Below are 24,901 nucleotides of genomic sequence, written 5' to 3' on the forward strand. Positions count from 1 at the left end.
AACATTAAACAAAAATTTAACAAAATAAACATTGAGCGCCTTTTAAAATAGTCACTTGTGTCATACATATGCAAAAAAAAAACCCAAAACTTTTACATCTGAAAAGACTCAGACAACAGTATAAATTTGACAGATTTTCTGTTAAATTTGATAAGGTACAACGATTTCATGTTTTCGTCAATGTAGCGTACGTTTGGTTTTGGTATTTGTTTTCAGTGCAGTTTAATATTTCGGCCGTAATCTTTGTAGCCTGACTGTTGAAATGCTAAATAATAATGCTTTAGTTTACTCTATGGTAATGCCTCTCAAGAGTTGCGATACCTGCCCACTTATTTAAAAACGCAGCGAATAAAAGAAACTCAAAATAATAGGTCACGTCAGCATTAATGGCCGCTAGCGCCACTTTTAATTAGCGGGAACTGAAAAGAAGCTCCAGAGACCTGTCACACGCATCTCATTTCCGGACACGAGGCGTAACTAGATCTCTGATTTTGTGAAAAAAGAATGAGTGATTCATTGTCACAGGTGGATACGATCTTTGTCAGCAGCAGCAGTACGTCCAGCTTCCTGTCTGTTGCCAAGGCGACGCCACACAACTTCACCTGGAGCTAGGCTTCATAAACAACTCCGAATCAGTCGGAGAGATTGAAACTCGACCCCGTTTTTTCCTGCACATCTTGTGTAAATAATCATGAGCCAACGGCAGATAATTCAAGGTGAATCATTTTCAATGTGGTGGTTCTTTAAAAGAAAGAAATTTCTCGGTCTGAAACGGTGTCGCTTGTGCTCCACAGTTTTCGAGCAGTATCAGAAGTCGCGGGTGCAGTTTGTGCAAACGGTCGCAACTTTGTCAACAAGACCTCAAAACATAGAAATACTGCAAAGTGTCGGTAAGAAACAGTTTAGAGTGCGCGCTGGTTGCAGTTCCTGGCTTTGGTTTGGTCTTTTGTTTGTTATCCAGCGCTACTTCCTGCAGGTGTGATGTCATTGCTGCGACCCCTGATGCTAGACGTAGTGCCCAGCATCCAGCAGACAGCTGCTCTGGCTTTGGGCCGCCTGGCGGAGCACAGCGATGGCCTGGCAGAGGCTATGGTGACAGAGGACATCCTGCCCGAACTGATCCGATCCCTGGGCGAGCAGAACGTCAGTACATTTAGAGAGAAAAAGAGGGATAGAGAGAAAAAGGGGAGGGGAGGGGGACGAACGGGAGCGCGCGAGTGCACAGGGTTGACTCACTAAATGGACGAGTGCGTTTTTGGCAAGTTTTGCCTGAGGGACACTTAAAACCTAAGAGCCCTTTACCACAAGAGCTAGCAGGTCTTTGTTTTCGCTTTTCTTTTTTCCCTTTTCAGTCCACTTAGAGGATCAGCGTGTTTGTGTGTGTTGGTGGGGGAAATGGGAGTCAAGCATGAGACTGCAGGTCAAATACTTTTTACCAATCAAATACAAATGCAGCAAAGTGATTAAAATTAAATCCACACGTAGCTTCAAAGAATCTCATGCTAAAAATAACATCTCGGCTGTGCAACTATTGATGTATCTTTAATATCATTTAGTTTGTGCCAAGACCATTGGTGATTGTGTGTGTGTGTGTGTGTGTGTGTGTGTGTGTGTGTGTGTGTGTGTGTGTGTGTGTGTGTGTGTGTGTGAGCAGAGGTTCTACAAAAAGGCAGCCGCATTTGTAATGCGTGCGGTGGCTAAACACTCCCCCGAGCTGTCCCAGGCTGTGGTGTCCTGTGGGGGGGTTGGTGCGCTGGTTCTGTGCCTGGAGGAATTTGACCCTGGGGTGAAGGAGGCTGCGGCCTGGGCTCTGGGCTGCATTGCGCGCCACAACGGATGTAAGAAGGACACAGATCTGGCCTTCGTCTCTCAGAAACGTGTTTCTAACTTGTCCTCCTGCGCTCAGCGCTGTCCCAGGCGGTGGTGGATGCTGGTGCCGTCCCTCTGCTGCTGTTGTGTCTCCAGGAGCCTGAGATGGCCCTCAAACGTGTCACAGTTTCAACACTCAGTGACATCTGCAAACACACACCAGAGTTGGCCCAGGCTGTGGTGGACAACGGTGCTGTCACTCATCTGGCCCAAATGATCCTCAGTAAAGACACAAAACTCAAGGTAGGACAGATCAAAACGTCTAAAACCACCAACAGGCAGAACTGGGTCAGACTAATTGGACATTTGATCAGCTAATATTATATCCTTGATTTCCTTTTCCAGAGACACGTGTTCTCAGCTCTCGGACAGATCAGCAAACACTCCGTGGACCTGGCTGAGATGGTGGTCGTGGCTGAGGTATTTCCTGTGGCGCTGGCATGTCTCCGAGATCCCGACGAATGTGTTAGGAAGAACGTTGCCACTCTGATGAGAGAGGTGGTGAAACACAGTCCAGAGGTAGCACACGCACATGCACACACAGGTACTTTATGTTCTTCCATTTACATTTGTGTGATTGTGTGTTCTAGCTTTCCCAGGTGATTGTGAACTGTGGTGGCCTAGCAGCAGTGATTGACAGTCTGGGGAATTACCATGGAAATGAACGGCTGCCTGGGATCATGATGCTAGGTTATGTGGCAGCTCACAGTGAGAACCTCGCCATGGCGGTCATTCTATCCAAGGTGTGTGTGTTTCATGTGTGTAGGTTTGTCTAACTTGCCTGGTTCCTATCTAATGTGCATCCTCCTCTCTTGTAGGGGGCGCCCCAGCTGGCCCTGTGTTTGTCTGAGGAGACAGAACATCACATCAGGGCTGCCACTGCCTGGTCCATTGGGCAGATTGGCCGCCACACCTCGGAGCACGCCAAGGCCGTGGCCCTCAGCAATGTTCTGCACAGGCTGCTGGAATTTTACCTGGACACCAGCAGTTCTGAGGATCTGAAGGACAAAGTAAGAGCAACACAAAAAATAATTCTTCTCTGCTGTTTTATCAACACAACACTTTAAACATTTTGGTCAAGGGTACCCCACCAATGATCTGAAGGTATTCTTCCCCTACTACCAGAACACCTTCCATGTTTTTTTCTGCCTTGGGGCTTGAACCAAGAACCCTCCACTCCTCAGTCCAGTTCTCAACAGATTGAGCTGCTACCACCCCCATAATTTTTTTATGAATATACATCTTTTAAAATAGTAATTATTAGACTAATTATTTACATGAACTTCGATAAATGTTAAATAATACAAAAAGGAAAGAAGAAAAAACAAATTTTAATCATTTTTAAACAATACAAGTTAGTTTATGAATTTCAGGTTTGATTTTGTTTAAATCAAGCGTCTTTTTTCCAGATGATTTTTTAAAACCTTTTGTGGTGTTTTTATTGTAAGTTGGTGTTGAGATGCATCTTACTCATTATGGGATATTTTACCGTCATCTGTGGAGGGTTGGTATTGAAAATTCACTTGAATTTGTTTGTATGGGCAGAATATTTGTGTTTAAATTGCCAGAGCAAGAGAGCTCTGAAGAGCGTCCTGCAGGTCTGCACCCACCTGCCGGCCTTGGAGCCCCTCCTCTACGCTGCTCCCAACAACATCCTCAAACACGTGCTCTGTCAGTTCAGCAAAGTAAGTTCATTCCACTTTCTCCCGATGTTCCGCTGATTTCCGGATCTAAGGTGATGTGTTTGCGGTCTCTGATGTGCCTGGCCACCGTCTGGAGGTGCTGCCCCATGACAGCAAAGCTCGCCGCCTGTTTGTCACCAACGGGGGGCTGAAGAGGGTGCAGGAGATCAAAGCAGATCCTGGCTCTCTTCTGCAGGAGTACATCAACAATGTAAATGGCTGCTTCTCTGAAGAGATGATCAGGTGGGCCTTTGTGGTGTAACTTTACCCAATTGAAAGAAGCGTGAATGAATGTGAACTGAGCAGGAAACACTCATTGCAGGTACTACACCCCAGGCTACGCCAGTGTCTTGCTGGAACAGATGGAGAACCAAAATCTGGCCTGAGGATATGTTCCACAAATGTCTCAACAGCAAATTGAAACTTTTTATAAGATAAGACATCTTTTTATTGTGTGTTTCAGTTGGTGACTGCGGTGAGTGAAACATTTCACCCTGAACAGCAGTCTTGCATTCTATATATAGAGGTCAAAGGTCAGGTTCTATAATTGAGCGATGACCGTGGAAATAGAAGAGAATTTTTTCTTGCAGACACAACAGCAGACTGAGAACATCGCCGTCATGTGAGCTTTAAATTTTTTCCACATGCACGCCAATATTCCCAGCGCAAGAGCGATAGGACGCTGCATGTTTGCAGCAATTTGTCGAATAACTCTGCCCCCTGGCGGTCATGACTCATAACTATAGCTCAGCTGCGCGTATGTGTGTGTGGGCGTGCGTGCGTGTGTGGCAGCTGCATTACACATGGCGAGCTGCTCTTTGTTTATTGTCTCCTGGTCGACGTGACGCTGCAAAGATGTGAACGTGCAGCTGCCGTCGTCTTCTCTTTCAAAGATGCATTTTCTTTAATCTCTGGTCCGGACGATTATCTAATTATTCTATATTAATAAATACAGCTCAAACCAAACGCTGTAGTTCATATGTGGCTAACTAATTACAGACATTTGCCAGGAAAGGTCGATTTAGTGAATTTGTATTTTTCCAAATGAAAGCTTTTTGGCGGAGCTTAAATAACGCGGCGCGCGTGCACCCACTCGTCATTCCTTTGTTCTGAATCAATAACATCGATTATATCATAACTATATCAAGAAGCTTAGAGTGACCAATGTAGGTTATACAACCTACATATTTGTCAGTAAAAAAAACCAAACAACATACATGTTGAAATATGTCTCCGGTACCTTGACGTTTCAGCCGCAGAAATAAAATTTTAGAAATTAAAAGAAATACATAGGTAAAAGAACCGGATTTTTAACAGTATATTTACAAAGGAAAACGGTTCAGATATGCGCCTACATATGGATTTAAGTGCAAGCATTTATGATTCTAAAAGCCCTCGCAGGATATTTATTGCATATTTCTGTACGCAAGGAGAATAAAGAGAAAAGGTTTCAGTTGTCTTTTTTTTAAATCTGCCATCATATATTTTAAACACATGTTTTTCCTCTGATCTCTAAGAAATTAAAACCATTCATTTTCCTCCAAGACGGATCATATATTTTTTAAACTATTTTTTAAATAAATGCCAAATCATGAAGAAACCAGGAGTGAATCCTGATTTAAATACTCCATTACGTGGATTTTGCGTTTTTAAAAGAAAAAAAAAACAAAACTCAAAACAAATATCTGCATTTCGTGTTTAACCTTGTGAAACAACAGAATATTCTGCATTTTTAAAGTAGTTTTCCAACACTCTGGATGAAATTTTAATAAATAAACATTTAAAAGTTGATAAAAACACAAGGAAAAATAAAGTCTCAAATATCCTAAGAATTAAAACTGTTTCACTTCATGTATCTAAAGAAAACCCCAACCTTAAACCATCCAATGTAAAAGATAAGTAATAAATGTAAAAGCAGGAAAGAGGCTTAATTAAGCAGAAGTGCTTTAATTGGTTTGAGTGAATACGTATGGAATGAGTGTATTATTATCACCATCATCAGTAAATGTGAAGAACAACAAACATACAGCATTTTGGCTTCTCCGGAACGTTGACTCTCATCAACCAAAGCAGAAATAAACACACTCCTGCATGTACACACTCGTTAATTCTCCGGGCTAAACACACTCAGGACTGACTTGAGGCCGACCCACAGAAGAACATGTGCAAATTTAAAAGATTAAAATCTATTTCCATTTTTAATTTCGGAGCCAAAATGCAGATACATATCTAACTTCCCTCCGTTCTGGCAGCTTCCTTGTTTTAAATTGACTGAATAAACCACACGCGACCATTTCGCAGAACCCCAGTACAGGGAAAAAACCACCCAAATCCACGCTAAGGGCGAGCGGGTGGAGCTGATCACACAGAAGCCATGTTGCTTATGTTACGTGCACGTTATTAGAATTGTTTTTAAAGTTGCATATGTTAAATTGTCTTCCTCTTGCTAGATTGGAGGGAGGACTCCATCTCCCAGCATGCACCGTCCCAATTGCGTCGTGTCGTTGCTCACGTGTTTAGGACCGTCCGGGGCCATATAGAGCAAAGCTGGGCGCCAAAGTGTGATGCGTCCCTCGTTGTGATTACTATATGGCGTGTTGAAGGACAAATACGAGTTACCAAAACCATCGAAACACAGACACTAGGTCTGCCACAGTCTCCCTGAAACTCGATATGAATGAAAACAAAAAGACAACATGACTTTTCACAAATGAAATCAGACGTAACTGAAATTCCGGCTGAATAAAAAAGATCAAATGCTGTTTGCGGGTAATAGTGATGAAGATGGTCACAGTCTTCTGCCATGAGAAGCTGTCAGTAAACCGGGACGAGCACCACGACACGATCACGTCCCACGACGCACTCCCAAGTGCACACCTACACACACACACGCACGTTTACTAAAAGCAGGACCGGGCGTGAAACGGACAACCTGGGCTAAATATGTGCGGGGACGAAAGCAAAGAAGAGGAGGACGCGACATTTGCAGGATGCTAAGCGAGCTTCGTTCAACTGGATAATAGAACAAAGCTTAACACAGACGCCCACCTTACGCACGTCAACGTGAACACCCTTTTAAAATAACATTCCAGCTTTGTTTAAAAAAAAAATAAAAATACAAAATATAAAATTAAATAATTTCGGAGTATAAAGGCACACATAGTCTGCACAGTGTATACAATGAAAACAGCTATTTAAAGCATGAAACAGGGATTATTGAAGGTGGTAATGGGGCCACGACTCAACAAGCAACACTAGAGGTAAAAGGAAACATGGTCCTGCAACATGCATTTTTTTGTTTGCTTTTGTTGTTTTTTTAAGCACATTTATAGTAAGTATGGTATAAATTTAAGGGGTATCATTCTTCATTTACCACAGCACCTTCAGTCATTCCTAAGGGTGGCTCCTTTATTTAAATACAATTATTTTCATGACTAAAATCCAATGTAAAAATATAAATGTAAATATAATCTGAGATATATGAACAAACACATTAGAATGGAAGCCTTTGCATGGGTTAAAGTAATTGAACAGAACAGCTTTTCTTCCTTTAAACTGGTTCTAGAAGCAAAACACGTCACATTTTCTCACTACTGCACCATTGTATTGCATTTCCCTTGTTAAGACCGTGTCAACTAATTGGGATTTTATTTGTAACATTTGGTTCCTTTCCTCTTGTGCAAAATATACAAAACTTAAAAAAAAAAAATTCACATCAATTCGACCGCCAATTTCGTACACAGATACACGCTGATAACGTGATGGATGCCGATCGATACCGGACTCAAGGCTCTGCTCGGAGAAGAGGATGCCAATGGTCAGAACGTGTCCTCAGATAATCCAGATACCCCTCCACCCTCTTCGTTTACTCTCTCCTTTAAATTTTTAAACACTGACACACACACATTTTGGTCGGCACCGATGTGTGTGTGCTGGTACGATGTTGGAGGTAAGCCGTCTCCTGGCTACGGCGATCAGTCACATGTTTGCCGGCTGGCCAAAAGGATGGTTACCCCCAGAGTATTGCAGTCATGTGACATCAGGCCTCCAAAGACTCACATGTCCTCACTGTTGCAGCACATGTAGAACAGAGTTCCTACATCTAACAAATAAAAGTGCAACTTCTTTTTTGATTTTACTCATAAGGTGCTTATGGCAACAGAAAGGTGGGACTGTTGACATTTCAATGAGACACCATTTCAGCACAGCTCGAACACGGAGTGTATTACTTAAAACAATGCCCAAACATTTCCATCGTGACGAAGCAAAAGAACGAGAGAAGCAACGAGTTGCCTGGAAACAAGCATTTTGCCCCAGGAGGAAGAGGAGGAGTTGTTTGCCGGACAGGTAAACGACGTAAAACCCAAACAGAAAGATTGATTTGGCCTATTGGAAGACTGCTTCCTACTACCAATGAAGCGACTGTGTTCAGCCTCGTTCCATCTTCTCAGAGCGACCACCTCTACACCTGGAATGGCTTCCCCTCCCCACCTCACCTCCTGACCTCAACCGTAGGGAGAGACAAACACGGCAAATTAAACCAGTTCAGGATGTTAGACGGAGGTAACAAACAGCCATTTTCTCACATTAACAACCATTTAGACAAAAAGATTCTATATAAAATAATGAGTTGGACATGTTCGACACCCTTATTGTCCAAAGTAACACATGAAAAAGGAGAGGTTAAATGTAAACAGATGATGCTTTCATTTGTAGCTGCAGTGTGGCGCTCCACTTGTGCAGGGAGAAACGGAGGGATGAGCAGGGAGAATAAATGAAGGAGAGCGGTATCAATCCACCACATCACCTCTGGATGGTTTGTGTTTCTGCTCCTTCACTTCTCCCCCACTTGTTCTCCGTTTCCCACGAGCCTCTTTGCCCCCTCGCTACTGCTCCTCAAGACTAGGACAGGATAGTGGTGATGAAATCGTAAAACCTCTTGGAGTACTGCTCTGGGTTCACCGTGGAGATCTCCGCTCCAGCCTGGACATCAAACACACATGTTAAATTCACCGACTGTTTGGTGTGTGTAGGTTGCTGTGGTAACTTATCCACATACCCCGTGTTTGACAGTCTTGGCGGCGTGGGCAGCTTTCTTCTTGGCATCGTAATGCTGAAGAATATCTATGATAGCCATGAAATAAACCTCCTTCCTGGGAGCAGCTGCAGGTTCAAACAAACACCTTAAATGAGTATTTATCTGGTTACATAGTCGCTACAGCAACACCTGAATAAAATCCACAAAAACCTTTATAACAGTCTGACACTAAATGGATGGCAACGGCCACTAGGGGGAGCGCTCTCTTGCTTTTAGACATACCAGTAGTAGTTCACCCTTTTACTCACTTTCATTGCTTTTGATGGCGTAAACATCAATGGTGGGATCAAACTCTCCAGGAGACAGAGGCTTGGTGCTATCAAGGGTATTGCTGGGACTGTCGGGAGGCGTTCCAATGCCGCCTCCGTCGCTTTCGCCCTCCTCCTCAGCCTCGTTGTCCTCGCTTTCCACCTCTTCCTGCTCGGCTCGCTCCACATCATGGATGCCCACCAGCAGACTGTAGTCCATGAGTTTGAGCTGGGCCAGGAACTGAAGAGAAGAGAGGTGGTAGAAGAAATTAAGGGTTTCTTCTTTTAATCAGATCAAGGCACATTATCCCTCGTGGATTAACAGACATACCTCTACATCTTTCCTGAGCTTTTCCAGGAACATCTTCTTGTTCTCCTCATCAATGTAGATCTTCTGCCCATCATTGATGAAGTCATTGTCCTTGTAGGTGGGCAGCTCCTTGGCCTGCCCATCAGTAATGTAAATTAGTGACCAATAAACACAAAAATGACTGTTCAGTGCTTCAAGTGGCTGCTGGGCAAAAATATGAAAGAATTGTTGAGAATGTTCAGGCTGAATAATCTTTTAACAAGATTAATGTCAACTAAAACAAGAGCAACAGTGATTTTCAAAGTTTTTACCCAGACAGCTACATTTTTTTTAACATATATTATGGGCTGTTTTTCAACTTCTAAAAGTCAGGAGTGTCTAAAATATAAACAGAACCAGTTTGAAACCTGAGTAAAGAGACTTTTGTGCAGGAAGAGTGAAGAGGAGTTTACTTTTTCACTTTGGACAACACTTTAGGAATCATTAAATAATGATCCTCAGACAAGATTCTGTATTGGACGCAACTGGAAAACATTTGGAAAAACCACCAGAACACGGTTGGATTCTACTGTGACACAGAGTTCAAACTGCATGTAATGTTTTTTCCTTAAAAGAAGGCTGCGAAGAGGAAACTACTGGATATAGAAACCAGATGCAGCAACGCTGCCGTTTTCTCTGGGCCAGCGTGCTTTTTAAACAGAATGAGGTAAAGTGGAAAACTGTCTGCGTTCCCAGTTATAATGTGACATCTCTTTGGAAATTGAGAATCCCATCCCCTCCAGGCTAGAGTGGAGAAAGAGTCTCTCCAGCTTGTTATGGACTGATTATTTTAGTACGACTATGCCAAACCACATTCTGTCTATGTTGCAACACATGACTGCAGAGCAACAAGCCTGTGCTAACCATACCAAACACTGAAAATACCCAATACTGTTAAAAATGGGAATAATCATGACAACACATGCCTCATGCAACCCAGACTGCAACAAAAGGACCTGCTGAACATCTGAGAACATGAATGAGGAAAATATTCCACTAAATGACACCAACTGGCCTCAGTTCCCAGAGTGTTGCTGGTAGAGATGATGCGACAGTGGTCAACACAATCCTCTGCAAACTTTTTCCACACGTGTTACTGGGACCAAATTTCAAATGCAGACATAGTTTTGCTCAGTTCTCAGTAAGATACGGGGTTTACATTAGTACGTCATTATGTGGAGTTTCTATTTACATTTCAAACGGCTCCTGGAAGGAGTGCTTCAAAATGCAAGAAGAAAAGATTCACCTTAATGTACAGAGAGCCATGTAAAGAGCAGGCCCACATTTATTTGCCTTGTGATCCTGCATTTTGAAATACCCCAGTGGTATCAATGAGGCCTGAAGTCTTTTGTTTTGTTCGCCTTGCCTGTCTGAGCTGAACAAACAGCAAAAGCTACTTCAACTAAAATAAGTTCGCTAAGAAAATACAGTCTGTCCAAAGCGAGGCTGGCCTCAGCTGATTTCACTGTGTAAAACAACACATGCAGCATGCTCACAAGAGGGCACAGATGCATCTGATTTGCATATTACACTGAAGTGAATCTGGTGCACTTTAGCTGGATCCATACATGAATGAGATTAAATGAAATCTCCCTGTTCCTGACACTGGAGGATATAAATGTAACTCTTTCAGCTGTCTGCTGGCTTTCATCTGCTTGTGAATCCAGCTGCTGCACAACTGCTTGCAGCCTGCAGGGGGAAGAGATGGTGTTTGAGGAGGAGAGCGGCCCAGTTCTGAGTCACTGAGGGAAACGAGAACAGGAAATGTGGTAACGGGGCTGCAGTGGTGGAGCTACTAGTGTTTCTATGGCAGCAGAAAAGCAGGAAGACAACAACAGTCTGCAGCGCTGGAACAAGCTCAGACAGCAGGCATACAGTCACATACTGATAGGACCTTTACACAGAGGGAGACAGACAGATACATCACAAAATCTAAGCCAATATATACAGGACACAGACATACACACCCCCACATTCGTGATAAAGAGGGGATAGAAAGAGGATAGAAAATGCAGAAAATGCCACACAAAAAGTTCATGTGAATGCATCAGAAGACGCCTGCAGAGAGTGAAGACTGTCCGACAGCTCTCTGCAGGCCTGTCAATTCAACAGACAGCTCAACAATGACATTCATCCATCTTTTTACACTTTCAATGCTTTCAACTGTGGTTCGTTTCTATGGTGCACGCCCTCGGTCATGTCTCTCCTGGTCACCCGCAGAATTCAAGGATGGCTTGTTATTTATTTCACAATGCAGCCGACGTGTTACAGGAGAAAACAGCGGCTGAAGAGCCATGCAGAAGAGTGTGGCAGGTGAATTTCAAAATAAAAGTTATCAAATCAATTTCCTGTCATTTTGGTCTCTTGTCAGAACACAGTAAAGCAGTAGATCTCATCTGTTGTATGGCTGTATAAGAGGAGCAAGGATAAAGCTTTCACCAGCATTTGTACCCATGCATTCACATCTCCGGCTAACGGCGGCAGGAGTTTAACTATTTATCAAAAATAGTGACAATGTTAGAACATTTGTCAAACACCTGCGTAACAAAAAAGCTAATTAACTGCTCATCACAGCTAGTAATGCATCTGGGTTAAAACTGTGACAGTAACTTACCTTCTTGAGGCACAAATATCAGAATGAATGATCATTTTCCTCTTTATTTATAATACTTTACTTCTAATTTAGCCACCGCCATACTACAACTCTTCCTGCTTTTCTCGCTCTCCAGCGTTTCAGATACAAGAGGCTGTTGAGGAAATGGTGGAAAATAACCAACTAAAATTGGCAAACGGAACGTTTAACTGGTTAACAAGCTGAGCAGAAAGTGACTGTAAATGGATGAAGCGTGCAAAGTATGGCCTTTGGAACAGGACTGTCTCCGCTTGAAGAAGACGTGAAGGTGAAAATGCCCGGCCATACAAAAAAAATAACAAAATCAACAGAAGATTTAATAGTTCATGCCTGGTATATGAGCCCTGGTTCTCTTACATCTCTTACGTGTTTCATGGCACAATAAAAGCGCGTGGCAATCCGCAGTGTTTGCAGCTTTTGCTGAACATTACCAGATTTGGGCCGCGGGGGCGCGTCCTCAGGTTGAGGCGGCTGCTAGAAAAAGGGGAGCGAGGGAGAGGGGGGCGGTAGGGGTGGAGGAGAGAAGAAAGGAGAGAGGAAGGAAGTTGGAAGTAAAGGCAAAGTGTTTAAATTGTAATAGAACACAGTTGTATTTATATTGGCTGTGGCCTGGAAAGGGCATAAACGCAAAAGAGGTGCATTCAGCTCTAGATGTTTAAACTCCTTGGATGCAGCTCACAAACCATCTTTTTAATAATATAAAAAAAATGCTCTTATTGTATTTCCATTTTACTGGTTTCAACAATCACAGATTTTAGACGTTTTGGTCCCCTGTGTAGAAATTTTCCTCGGGTAAAAGCGGCAAGAGGGAGCACACTGACGATGCTGAGAATGCTTACTGCTATGGAGGAAACAGCAAGGACACAAGTGTAAAGAAACTAAATGTGTCCTGCTGAGCATCTACTACTATTCTCAACTAAAGACTGAGAATAAGCAAGGTAGGTAACAAACAGTCACACAAAACGAATCACCTGACAGCTAACGAGCAGAGACTTTATGGAGAAAATAGAATTCCACACAAAAGTTAGCTCCAGCAAAGAAATTTATCCCAGGATCCAGAGCTGCAACAATACTGCAACATGGCACTTTAATGCCACCTACTAAATATGGGCCACAACTAAGTGTGATTTATTGGATATAAGAAGGAGAAAACTTAAATTGTTTGGGCTCCAGTTAAAATTATAAGTAAAAAAGAAAATATAAGAAATAACTCACTGAAAATGTGCTTTACAAAAGACGGAAAAGAGAAGCCTATTGTTGCTGTTTTATAGCCAAAACCCAGAGACAACAGCAACAACAACAGCAACATTTATTTAATGAAAATGAAGATACGCCTCATATGTAGGTAGAAAAAAACATGTCCACAATGGCAACAGAACTGGGCTGGTGCTCATACAGGTCAGAATATGTTAGAAATAACATAACTTAGAAATGTAGGGAAAAGATTATATAACATGCAGACGCATGCATGAAAGGGAGACAGTCATGCAGTCAAGAGAGCAACCTTGCCGTGCTTGTTGGTTGTGTGTTTGCACGTGTCTGAAAAAAGGCTACAGACAAACACACACTTTACCTTCAGAAAAAACGCAGCCTCTTCCCTCATTTTATTTGCCCCAAAAATGTGCATGTGTGCATCTTATTAGATACAAAATATATAAGTATAGTTTGAAGAGAATATGCATGCATTTATGGTTATGTATAGGAATATGCTAGCAGGTTTGATGGCTCCTCAGTGTTTTCTTTTTTTCTTAATGAATTGGGAAGCTTTAATGAAATTCAGATGTAATCAGAGTGAAACTTGTTTATCATTTGCAGCATTTTTGTGTGATTAATAATGAAAACTGTATATGTATGGTCAGGGTTCATTGGTATGTTACACTGAAAAATATCCCTCTATGCTGTTAAAATTATGACATAAAACCGACTATTAGAACAGAAATAAGATGGCTTGCCAAATACATTGACCTCAAAAGACCTACAGCAACAAGTGTGATAGCATAAATAAGGATGTGGTCAGAGTTAAAAAACTTGTTAATATCAGCTACAACACAGCACAGCGTTTCATATGCGCTGCTACAGAAAAAAGGAGGCCAAAAATTAGCTCATCAGTAAGCCAACTCTTCAGGTGCTATTTTGTTCCACCGTTTAAGCCTTCTACTTTGACCCCAATAATAATTTGTTTCATCTTCCATTTACAGTAGGCTATATTTAGTTCAGGGACTCCCTGAAGGCCTCCATGCCTCACTGAGCAGTGCCTCGTGGCTATGCCCCTGTAAAAACTTAGTGGAAAATTCAAATGCATTTCATTCCAAAGTGTAAAGCTTGCGTTAAATCCTGGTGGTCAGAAGGGTCAGAATGAGGGTCGGTGTCCTTCAAGAAAGGACAGGAAGACACTCCATATTCAAGATCAAAGAGTCAACGGTCATGTGACATGATACCGATAGTAGGCATCTGTAAATGGTATAAAACTAAGCGTTTCAAGCTTCAGAAGCTCAACACATCCAGATTCATGGACATGTGCTACAAAGTCAAACACAGATTTAAAATGACACATGTTAGCATGTCAAGGAGCTCTGCCGGCTAACAATGCAAACGTTCTCTCTGCCTGGAGATGACCACCGTGCAACAGGCTGAGGGTTGAAATGACAGTGTGCTGAGATATTTCACTACAAATTCCGTCATATCTAGTCACCCTTACATTACAAAGTCTCAAACAAAGCAAAAAAAAAAAAAATCACACTGTGTAAACTACTGCTGACATAGAAACCCAAGTTAGCCATTAAGGACAGTCAGCAGCTTTGAGCCCAAAAGGGATCAGAGTCCACCTCTCTATCATAAATATATATTCCATTTGAGGAACCAGTTAGGCTCTTCAGACAATTCTGTCAGCAGCTTAAAGAGGGCTTCACAAAACCAGCAACACTTACATCATCATCAAACTCACAAAATCTCTTGCTCATGTGTATATATTGACCTCACACGCAGACGCGACTTTCATTCAAGTACAGAAAACATAATACACAGGACAAAATCATCAGCATCAGGTTCTAAACAACACACACACCCACACAACCAGCAGCTATTCAAACAGATAGCAAGCAGGGAAACTACTGGAAAAGTAGGAACAAGGTTAGAGGGAATGGAGCAAAGTAAAAAAGATACAACTAGCGTGCAGGATCTGATGAGAGGTTTGGACTGATGAAGGAGGTGTGAACTGAAAAAGATGATGATCTGCAACTGTCATCAACACCAAAGGACCACAGAAGCAACGACGACGTGCTCGTGTGGGCATTCAGGAGATGACAGCGAGCATCAGACAGATTGAATCATGTTGGTTATTGAAACCACTGGAAACACCCTTTGGTCTCTAACTCCTATAATATGTGATAACTTATTGTTTGTTTTATAATTGTTATTTCAAGAACACTATTGGAATAGGAGGTTCTCCAGATATTTTAATCTAAACATGATGCATATGGATGTTAGAGGGTAAGAGTGATGCTGGCAAGTGACAGGTGATAGTACCTTTTCCTTATCGCTGGCCTCTCTTGCCACCGTTGAACCCTGGAAACAGAGAGGGGAAACAACTTAATTACTCTTAACCACAAAGTCTTAACCCCCACCCAGATACATCCTGTCAATATATACCGTACATTAAATATCACACAACTTTACATCATAAGAGGCACAATAGTGTCAAAGAGCTTTTTCCCAACTTAACTACAGGTTATCTTTGTCGTGCCTACCTTGAGATCATATTTTTTGTAGACAGACAGGCGGTGAGAGAACACATTGCGTGTAACAATCATGTAGGTCTCGTCTCCGTCCACGGTGAGCCGGTACATCCCTAAGAACTGAGGCAGCAGTGTGTTGCCATGGCACTCCACAATAAACTACCAGTAGAGGCAGAGGATGAAAGTTAAAACAAAAAAGAGAATAGAATAAATGAACTCCTGATGTTTCAGCAGGTGCTGCGCTTTACTGAAGGTTTGGATTTGCTTCTGTTCCTTCAGACTCACCTGATGGTATTTCTTCAGAATGTTGTGCATCTCAGCCACATCCTCACTGCTGATGGTCTTGATGACGTAGCGTTTGTCATAAGAGGTATGGAATCGGGCACCGCTCCGTCCCTGGGCCTCACTGTTCAAAGGAGCGCTGCGTGTCAGTGAATTCTGCAAACAGATGGAAAAAAAATAAAGCCACAAAGACGTATGACGATTAGTTAGTTCAAAAGTATTCACAGAGGAATAGTCTGCTGCAGGACCTTTTGATCACTGCCGCAAAGACTCCGATGGGTTTAACAATATTTAGTGTTTAATCATGAAACATATTTGAGCGACTGGAAGTTAAAGTGCAACTGTTGACCTGTTTGTGTTCCTGTGGGAGATTTAAATGTAACCCACAGCGCAGCAAGTTGCTACTAACCCCCTCTACAATCTAAACATGTGAGGATCCGACCCATAAGCCTGCTGCCTGTCCAAACCTATACACAGGCACAAACAGCTGCTGTGCAGTCTTTGTTGCTTAAAAGTAATATGATCCATCACCACTGTTTTCATGCCTCATTCTCCAGGAATTCCTCGTGTCATCTGCCCTCGGTTCCCTTCCCATGTTTCAAAACCTTGCATCTCTTTCTGGCATCACAAGTGTAGCACCGCTAACCGTTGAGGTGGTTTTCTCCTGAAACTGTTGTAAACTCAACAAATGACTGAGGATTTAGGTTTTATCAGGGAGGTGGTGGGCAAAGAAAGGGATAGGTTACCGTCTTGTGTGACAGGTTGAAAAAGTGTTTTAGGAGCTAAACCTTTATTGAAAAGGTTTATATTTACATTACTCCCTGAGTTAGGCCTCTGGACAATAATCTAATCCAAACAAGCCAGTTTGAAATGACTGATGATTTATGTGTGAAGGAAGGTATAAGTCTGGGAATATTATGCCATTTCTTTCAACCGGCAGGTCTATTAACACCCCCAATTGCCCAATCGATGCAGCCAGCTGGACAATAATGTAAAATGTGAGGACAGCTGCACCAAACTGAGACACGGTGACCTCCGAGCACTGCCAACTCAGCCTACATGGGTACAGAGGAAATCATAGGAAAGAGCAGAAGGCAAAGGACAACCAAAACATATAAATGCAAAACTAGTTCAGTTTCCTAGAAGCATCTTTCTTACCAAAAAGTCCTGGTCGTCAATGCCAAACCTCTCTCTTAGGTTTCGAAACACCAGAGGGCAGTACTCCTTGAACTTGAAATGACTGGGCATGTTCTCCCTGTTCATCCACAAACATGAGAAAACACAAAATACAGTTTCTACACAAATCAGAAAATTGAAAAATTAATGGGGAGCTTACTTGTTGAAGAGGTGGTTGTCCACTTTGATTTTGGAATAGGCCTTGAAGTCATCTGGCATGAGCATGATGGGTATCTGAACATGACTTAACTCATTTATCTGTGAAGAAAGAGATCAAAAAGGTATTGAAATATCTGAAAATGATATGGGTCAAACTACAAATGACAGTTTTGGAAGATGTAATCTTTCATATCAGCATAACATGATCATCAATAGGAGTGAGATGACAGCAGTCTTATTGCTGCATCACGTGTTGCTGCAGCATCTTGAAAATAAGACGTCTGCTGATATTTAAGCATTTAGGAACAGCCATGTATCTTATAACTACACGTTATATACCCCAGTAAACTGTAATAGACTAATGCAAAGATTAAACTCCATATAAAGGCTCATTTGACTGTAGTCAACCAGAAACAACCATATTTCTTCCTGGTGAAAATGAATTTAACCTTTGTCCTTTTCTATATAAACACACAAATAAGGCCATTTTTATTTGTTCTCTGACAGAAATTGTGCACACAAAGACACCATAATCCCATTTTACAAATACCAGGTAACCACTTTAACTTCAGTGTTTATGAGCATTCTTCTGTTGCCTCTGTCTAAACTTGTTTTAAATATGTAGCTGGTATAAATTGTGTAACATGTTCACAAATAAATAAGCTGCCTTATGGTGTTTTCTTCTGAGCACAATGTCAAAAATGTTTTGGAAATTATATTGAGGTATTATATTATTTTTACTGTTCTTCTGTGTCCAGTAGTCTACACATGCATGATGTTATTTTTTAAATAGGCTTATGTGTTAAGAACTGGCCAAATGGAGCACCAGCCATTTTAGTGATTACATGTTAGCTTATTTATGGCCACGATTCTCATCGAGACCAAATGAAATTAAGAAATGCTTCATGAAGCGCACTAAATTAGTTGATTTAAACAATGTGGTACACTTCAGGAATTTCCATTTGGCTTTGGCCATGTGTCACTGTTGTAAAACATAGACCTGACAATTGTTATGGGTCACACATAGCTTGAAATTATAGTGTGTGTGTGTGTGTGTGTGTGTGTGTATGTGTCTGTGTGTTGTTGGCAGCAGAGAAAGGATGCCAGCAGGTTGCGTCTATTAATAACCTGTCTTGTCTCCAAGCACACTGTGAATCCAGACACAGTGGAAAGATACAAACTTTCATTAATTCCAACATTAACCAGAGAAAGCGGACTTTCATCTTTATGTATTGCTCACAAGTGGATCTAGGCAGCCAGACGTGAGATGGTGTCATATCACAACTCCAGCAGCTGCATTAGAGGAATTTTTACCACAAGGGAATGGCCACAGCCCAGTAATGCTAAAAGCGCATTATGGCAGATGGTGCAGAGACAGGGCTCAGCGTGAGTGATCGACCGTGCGAGTATTTGATATATTTGAGGTGGTAATTAAAAGTAAGTCTTTTAAGAAGAGCTCAACACAAGAGTGGTTAAGGCTGCAGAACGATTATACTTTGCTTATGATGTTACTCTGGATGCTGACCAGATATCAGTGGAAGAAGTGCTGAGATCTAAACACACACACATTAAAAAAATGTATTACCAAATGATTACATCTGTATTTCAGTGGACAGATAAAGATATGTGTATAAAGAACAGATTCATACTAGCAAATGAAAGCAAAGTTTTCCCAAGGCAAATAAATCAGGATAAAAAGATTTCAAACAAAGGAGTTTACATGTGTGGTATTGAGGTGCGTTTGAGTGCTGTGCTGTGGCAGGCACAGACGTCACTGTGATGCCACAGCATAGATGCATCCTGGGTACTCACAAGCAGACGTCACCGCGACAACAAAGCTGTGTTTCAAGCAGTGCCACAAATCATGACTGATTTTTGTGTATTTCAAATTCAGTGAGGTGATAGATATTGGCCTCTTTGCCTGGCATTAAACTGAGGTTAATGCACAACACCCAGCTTTTCCACATAAATATACAGTACAAATAAAAGACAGAGCCTGTGTATGTATTTATACATTATTATCGTGGTGTTTTCAACATGTCTGCTTATCTGCCTGCAGCTTTTCAACTCTTGTCAAAAATGTCACACCGCTACTTCCTGTTTGTCTCCATGGTGATGAAGACTGGTTTTCCTGCCTGAGTATAGTGAGAGCATGCCGTTTCTCTATCGGACAGGAAGTTGGTGAGGGGAGAGTGCTCCGTCAGCAGCGCAGCTAAACCATATCTGTGTAAAATGACAGAATGACAGAAGAACAGCCACCTAAGTGTCAACATCAGCGAGACACCTCGTCTGAATTTGGAGAAACTACAGGAGAGATTGACTAGCTCAAACTATTGATGTTAAACTCTGCAGATTTGTCTAATTTACTTAAAGACTGCAGCAGGAATTGCCTTCCATACATTTATTAACAAATTAGAGGGTCCACGGTGAATGATGATTAGGATTAGCATTTAAGATCTACTCCAATCGGGGCTTCTTTCCCTCTCATCCACTGGTAACTGCACGTGATGAGGAGGAAAAGATATTTTTCTCTGGGATTTACAGCCCTCCTGCATATAGATTACTTAGAAATAAGATCTGTTTAAAGTAACCATCCAAGTGCGTTAATAACTGAGTACAGTGCTAATGGGGCCTGCGTATTGGGGTGTCAGTACAACATGGGTTAAAGAAGGAAATGTATATAACAGATTTACTATCGATCAAATATTGCCATTAGGGGCACTAGGGGCACAGTTACACTTTCAAATATACAGTTTAATTCAGTGATGTATATGGCTTTGGGACAGTCCTAATATGGACGGACCAAACTAAATAAAGATAACCTTTATTGTGCCAGAAAAGGTCACATATAACTAGTAGACTGCTACTGAATTGAGTGTGAGAATGACCTTTGACTACTTGAACAAACAATATGCACATGAAAAAATACAGCTTTTAGTCCACTGCTCAGTATTAGTCAGTGTCACACACCCAAGAGTTTGCTTGCTACAGGAGATTATGCCCATAGGCTCAGTCTGCAATATATATAGTCTATAAGCCAGACAAATATGAATAAATATGAAGCCTTTATTTATGGTGCATGGCAGCAGAAACACACTGCTCATTTTTAAAATAACTAAATAGAGAGGAAGAAGCTTGTGGGTGAAAATGATATTTGTCATCACCACGGATATTTAAATCTACTGAAAGTCTAAAAAGCTTTAAAGTTGACAGCATATTGAGCTCCAAAAGGGCTCAGGGTCCAGCATTGTGGCCTGTTTGACTCAAGCTGCAAAGCAACATGTCGCATTGCATTTGAGTTGGGAGCGACTATGGTGAGGACATGCACACAAACAGGCATGTGCAGGCACAGGAGTGTGCATTCGAGGGCAAACAAAGAAAATCGGCTGTTGAGATGGGAGGCCAAATTAAAACAACCACAGCAGGAGTCTTGACTTTCTCGATCGTTGTTGCCTTAAGGTGCCAAAACAGAGGTCGCTGATCCAGGCTTCCCTAATAAGCACACAGGTTTGACAAATCTGATATTTATAGAATATCTTCTCATAATCAGACCCAATTAGTGGATGCCACGGCGATGTACGACAGCAGAACCAGATGAAGAGAAAAGAAAAGTGAGGCAGGAGCACTGACCAAGTATTCTGCTCTAAGATGTAGATTTTGATAGAAGCAATGAAAAAAAATGGCACTAAAACAAAGCCCAGTATAAATAACAGCCCGAAGTAAGACTTAAATCGCTCTTTCCTATGCTTAGGAGTGTAATCCAAATCTATTTTTAAGAGAATGCCAACTGGCAAATAATTGCAATTAATTCCACCACTAAAAGACAACCTTGTGGGATTATAAGTGTAGGTACAGTAAAATGACCAAAAACCAAACTCCCACAAAATCCTTGTGCAATAAAAACATCCAGAGGTTTTTGTTTTTTTTTAATTATTGTTTATGGTGTTTAACTGTATGAGCAGATACTGAAACATCATCACATCAGGCTGGACACCAATTCATGCACAACTCTAAAAACCAGTGAAACCAGAGCCTCCCTCTTGGTCCAGCTGGTGACAGAGGTCAGGTGATAATAGCCAGAGCAGCTTGGACTTACAGAGGCAGTGTTACTTCAATAACGACTCCTTAAACCTGAGGTATGCACAGAAGCAGCTCTCAACATGCAGCAGTCACCCTGAACTGGCAGCAGAACCAAAGCTGAGACAGCAGAGCTGCAATTGCAACTAAACCAGAACCTGCACACTAAGATTACCGTAGATAAGTTAACAGCACGAGACAGTGGATTTAAGCCCATCTCAATAACCATAGAGAGCTGGTCCAGACCAGTTTCATTGGAAAGCACTTCACCTGGGCTGTAATTTATAGCCCGAAGCTGCCGTTAATTGAAAACATTGAGACTTTTAAAGTGCTTGCATTTTTATCTTTAATTAGGCTTTAAACAGGACTGACGGTTCATTCTGCACTACAGCCTTTGCATCGGCACCACTGTCTCCTCTGGATTTCTTCACTTCCTTGTACAGACTTGCAGCTTAGGATCTTTATTTTCTGCGCGTGTGTGCAGCTTCACAGTAGTCTGCAGATCTCCCCAGCAGAATTAGTCATGAGTTTTACTTTTGTCACATATTGCAAAAACTCGACATGTGAAAGCAAAGTGCGTCCCGACATCAGCTCCAGTTGGTACAGAGTCAGAACACATCCTGTTTTAAGGGAAAACTGACTTGTTGGGACTCCGAGGACCACAGCCGCATTTACCTCGGCTTCCACCTACGTCACATCTCATTTACTTTAAGAAAGCTCACATTCCATAATAGGAAACCAGAAAGTGGTGATCTGGGTGGTTTTGGAATTGTCCATATATTGAGTAACTTAGCAACAACCTCTAACAGTTGGCGAACTGCATTTCTGAGCATGTGACTGCTTGTAATGTCTCTTCATGGTATTTATAACTTGATTATTGTTTCTTTTTCTAAGTGGGTGTAATAAATATATAGCACCTGAACTATTTAGTGCTAATTCACATTGTAATGCTTTTTTTTAACATTCTTTAACATTTGATAGTGAGCCCTCAATGAGACAAGCTTGGTTTTGATCTAAGATTAGCATCACACATCTTGTTTTACATCACACCGCACCGAGGGAAAGGAGAGAAAGCCGGAAGGATCCAGCAGTCGGCATTAATGAAGAGCTTCTGAGGAGAAACCCAGTGATGTAGATATATCATGTAACGGGATGTGATCTAAAATAAACAGCAGTATTAATAAGACCACATTAGTCGTCCCTTTATGACATATACCGTGACAGTTAAAGGGCGGTGTTTGCCCAACAGCATCTGTGCCTCTGTCCTTGAGAATGCTATTAAAGGGTGACTGGCAGTATTATTCCTATGTATTTTTCCCCCACATTTTTAGTCTTGCATATTATTCTCTTTTCATTTTAAGTTAGTATTTCCAATGCTAAAATAGATGGGTTACCAAAATATACTGATAATTATGCCGTTGTATTTGTCATTTCTACATTTCCTGCTAAACAATTTAGTGAGCGAACCAAAGGTCTTGTGATTCTTAATCAAGTGTTGGTAAGTGTATCCAGGGATAATGGGGCAGTGCTTGAACCCAACATAGAGCTGCATAGATAGATCTCCTGGTTTTACCTGCATAAGCAATTCTAATTGGCTCTTTCACCATATTCTGTAGCACAACATGGAGCCCTAATTTGGCCCCAATCTTTGCTCTCTCAAATATGCGAGCCTTACTCAAGTACATGTATTCAGAGGAAAATTAAGAGCAGTGAGCAGAGCTAAGCTGTCTTGCATGGGAAGATCTCTTATGACACAGGGCCCGAGAAGCTTATCCTCCATGTGCACAACAGGAAGCCAAAGAAGAGTTCAGGGCTGAGACACCTCTCTCTCTCTCTCTCTCTCTCTCTCTCCCACTGCCTATGACCTGTGCATTGAAAAATACGTGCAAAAAGGTTGGAAAAAGCAACACATGTGTGATGTGATGAAGTGCTTCTGCACAGGCGTCATAAATCATCACTAGCGGTTCTATAGTCAACAGCTGGACAGCTGCCATCTCCTATTTATCAATCAGTCCCGAGGGTGACAGAGAACTGCAAATACGGTGGGACAACAGAAGGACGAAGGAGACATTCACTTTGACTCCTGTGTCACCGTATAGAGACATGAGAAGAGGTGACTCACCGAATGGTTGACTCCCCACATCACCACGCTGAGCAGAGGGTCGCTGGCACGGAAGAGCTTGACTTTCTGCGCGACAAAGTGCTTTTTCTTGGTCTTCGTCTTGCTCGCAATGGATGCGGCAATGCTGCTCGCCGAAGCCATCTTTCAGCTAACCAGCAGTTATTGTCGTGCGTGTGAAAATCTTGACAGAACGTCCTCCCTTGAAGCCACCAGCTCACGACTCACTAACACCGCTGCTATTCATTTAGCCTGCGCACAAAAAAGTGTCCCAGTTCCTTTCTTCATGCAACTGTCACACAAGCCCGATCGACAACACAGCCCGACCTCGACAAATAACGAAAATAAGAGGCGTTAAAACGAATACTGCTGCTCCCTTTCGCCAGCGCTTCCCTCAACCCGCATCATAAGACACCTCTCTTTCTTCCTTGATGAACCGCAGTCCGGAGCTCTCTCTGAGCTGGCGTTAGCATAGCCGAGAGGCTCGCTAGCTAGCAAACTATAAATTCTGTAAAAATAAAGTATAAAATACTGTTAACGTGGAACCTATAAGCGAACGGGGAAACGGAACTGATACAGAGTTACACAGCATCAATAAAATGGCATTAATGGTACTGAATAGCCCACTTAAACGGACTTAAGCATCAGGCAACGTTAAGACCCCCCGACCTTTACTAGCCAAGCAGCTAACTAAAACAAGCACTGCATTCAGTGGCTAGCCAGCATTAGCCTGGAAGCTAGTTAGCACTGGACCAAGAACTGCTCAGTCTTCCTACGCTTCTGGGGTCAGTCCGTAGAGGTGACTGGGGTGCCATGTCACGGTCTTGCCTCGATTGAAAGCAAACACGGGATAGTGCTAACGTGAGGGGAAAATCCACGGAAAGCCAGATCCGCCTGCAGCCCTACGGTTCATGTGCGCTGCTGTCATCTGACAGCTCAGAGCGAAGGGAGGCGACAGCCAGCGGCGCTTTGCGGTGTCCTCGCCGGTGATGCGCGACGCTCCCCCTCCCTTCAATCGGTCCGCGTTAAAAAATAAAAATAAATAAAGAATCCCACATCTCTTTGAATCGAGTCAAGCTCTCACTCGTGCGTGGGAATTTTTGGAATGTTCGTTATTTCGTATAGGTGGGTCTGGGAATGTGGGCTTGTGTGCACGCATTAACAGCAAAACAGCGTTTGTCACGCTAACAACACCCATCTCTTATTTGCTTTAGATCGATGTGCAGCATCATCCCAGCATCTCCATCAGAAGTCCTGTCTTTAGAGGATATTTAGCATATTGCGCATAGGTGTGCGTGTGCTCTCTACAATGGTGCGATCTTCATCATACAGGCGCAGTTTTTCCCCCTCTGAAATGCGAATGCATCACTAGAGTGAAGCACTGTTTTATTCATGGATTCTAATTAGGCTGTTGAAATAATTCTATAATGTAGTAACACCGTGAATGCTCAGGATCATTACTCCCAGAGCTGTTCC

The 24,901-nt window shown here is 42.2% G+C and overlaps 2 protein-coding genes across 6 annotated transcripts; one reads left to right on the top strand and one right to left on the bottom strand.

Annotated features, from left to right (window-relative positions):
* Positions 1 to 576: 576 nt before the first annotated feature.
* spag6 (sperm associated antigen 6) lies at positions 577 to 3,984 on the top strand. Of its 2 annotated transcripts, none has more exons than XM_003967869.3 (11): positions 577 to 716; positions 795 to 890; positions 977 to 1,143; positions 1,655 to 1,838; positions 1,907 to 2,112; positions 2,215 to 2,388; positions 2,460 to 2,612; positions 2,688 to 2,879; positions 3,438 to 3,554; positions 3,649 to 3,794; positions 3,874 to 3,984. In XM_003967869.3, the coding sequence occupies exons 1-11, from the start codon at positions 692 to 694 to the stop codon at positions 3,935 to 3,937; spliced, it is 1,524 nt and encodes a 507-aa protein (XP_003967918.2). In that variant the 5' UTR covers positions 577 to 691; the 3' UTR covers positions 3,938 to 3,984. The 2 variants fall into 2 exon arrangements, with proteins under 2 accessions (XP_003967918.2, XP_029698505.1); XM_029842645.1 differs by having other exon boundaries at positions 2,215 to 2,367.
* A 1,494-nt stretch (positions 3,985 to 5,478) lies between these two features.
* Positions 5,479 to 24,527, bottom strand: pip4k2aa (phosphatidylinositol-5-phosphate 4-kinase, type II, alpha a). 4 transcript variants are annotated; one of them, XM_029842648.1, is made up of 11 exons: positions 23,429 to 24,527; positions 17,231 to 17,328; positions 17,053 to 17,149; positions 15,898 to 16,050; positions 15,625 to 15,771; positions 15,404 to 15,442; positions 12,236 to 12,349; positions 9,229 to 9,342; positions 8,898 to 9,138; positions 8,611 to 8,714; positions 5,479 to 8,534 (listed from the first exon to the last, which is right to left on the bottom strand). In XM_029842648.1, the coding sequence occupies exons 1-11, from the start codon at positions 23,567 to 23,569 to the stop codon at positions 8,454 to 8,456; spliced, it is 1,329 nt and encodes a 442-aa protein (XP_029698508.1). In that variant the 5' UTR covers positions 23,570 to 24,527; the 3' UTR covers positions 5,479 to 8,453. The 4 variants fall into 4 exon arrangements, with proteins under 4 accessions (XP_029698508.1, XP_029698509.1, XP_029698507.1 ...); XM_029842649.1 differs by having other exon boundaries at positions 12,245 to 12,352; XM_029842647.1 differs by having other exon boundaries at positions 12,236 to 12,352; positions 23,429 to 24,526.
* Positions 24,528 to 24,901: the final 374 nt, after the last annotated feature.

Source organism: Takifugu rubripes, chromosome 10 (genome assembly GCF_901000725.2).
Source record: "Takifugu rubripes chromosome 10, fTakRub1.2, whole genome shotgun sequence".
NCBI lineage: Eukaryota > Metazoa > Chordata > Actinopteri > Tetraodontiformes > Tetraodontidae > Takifugu > Takifugu rubripes.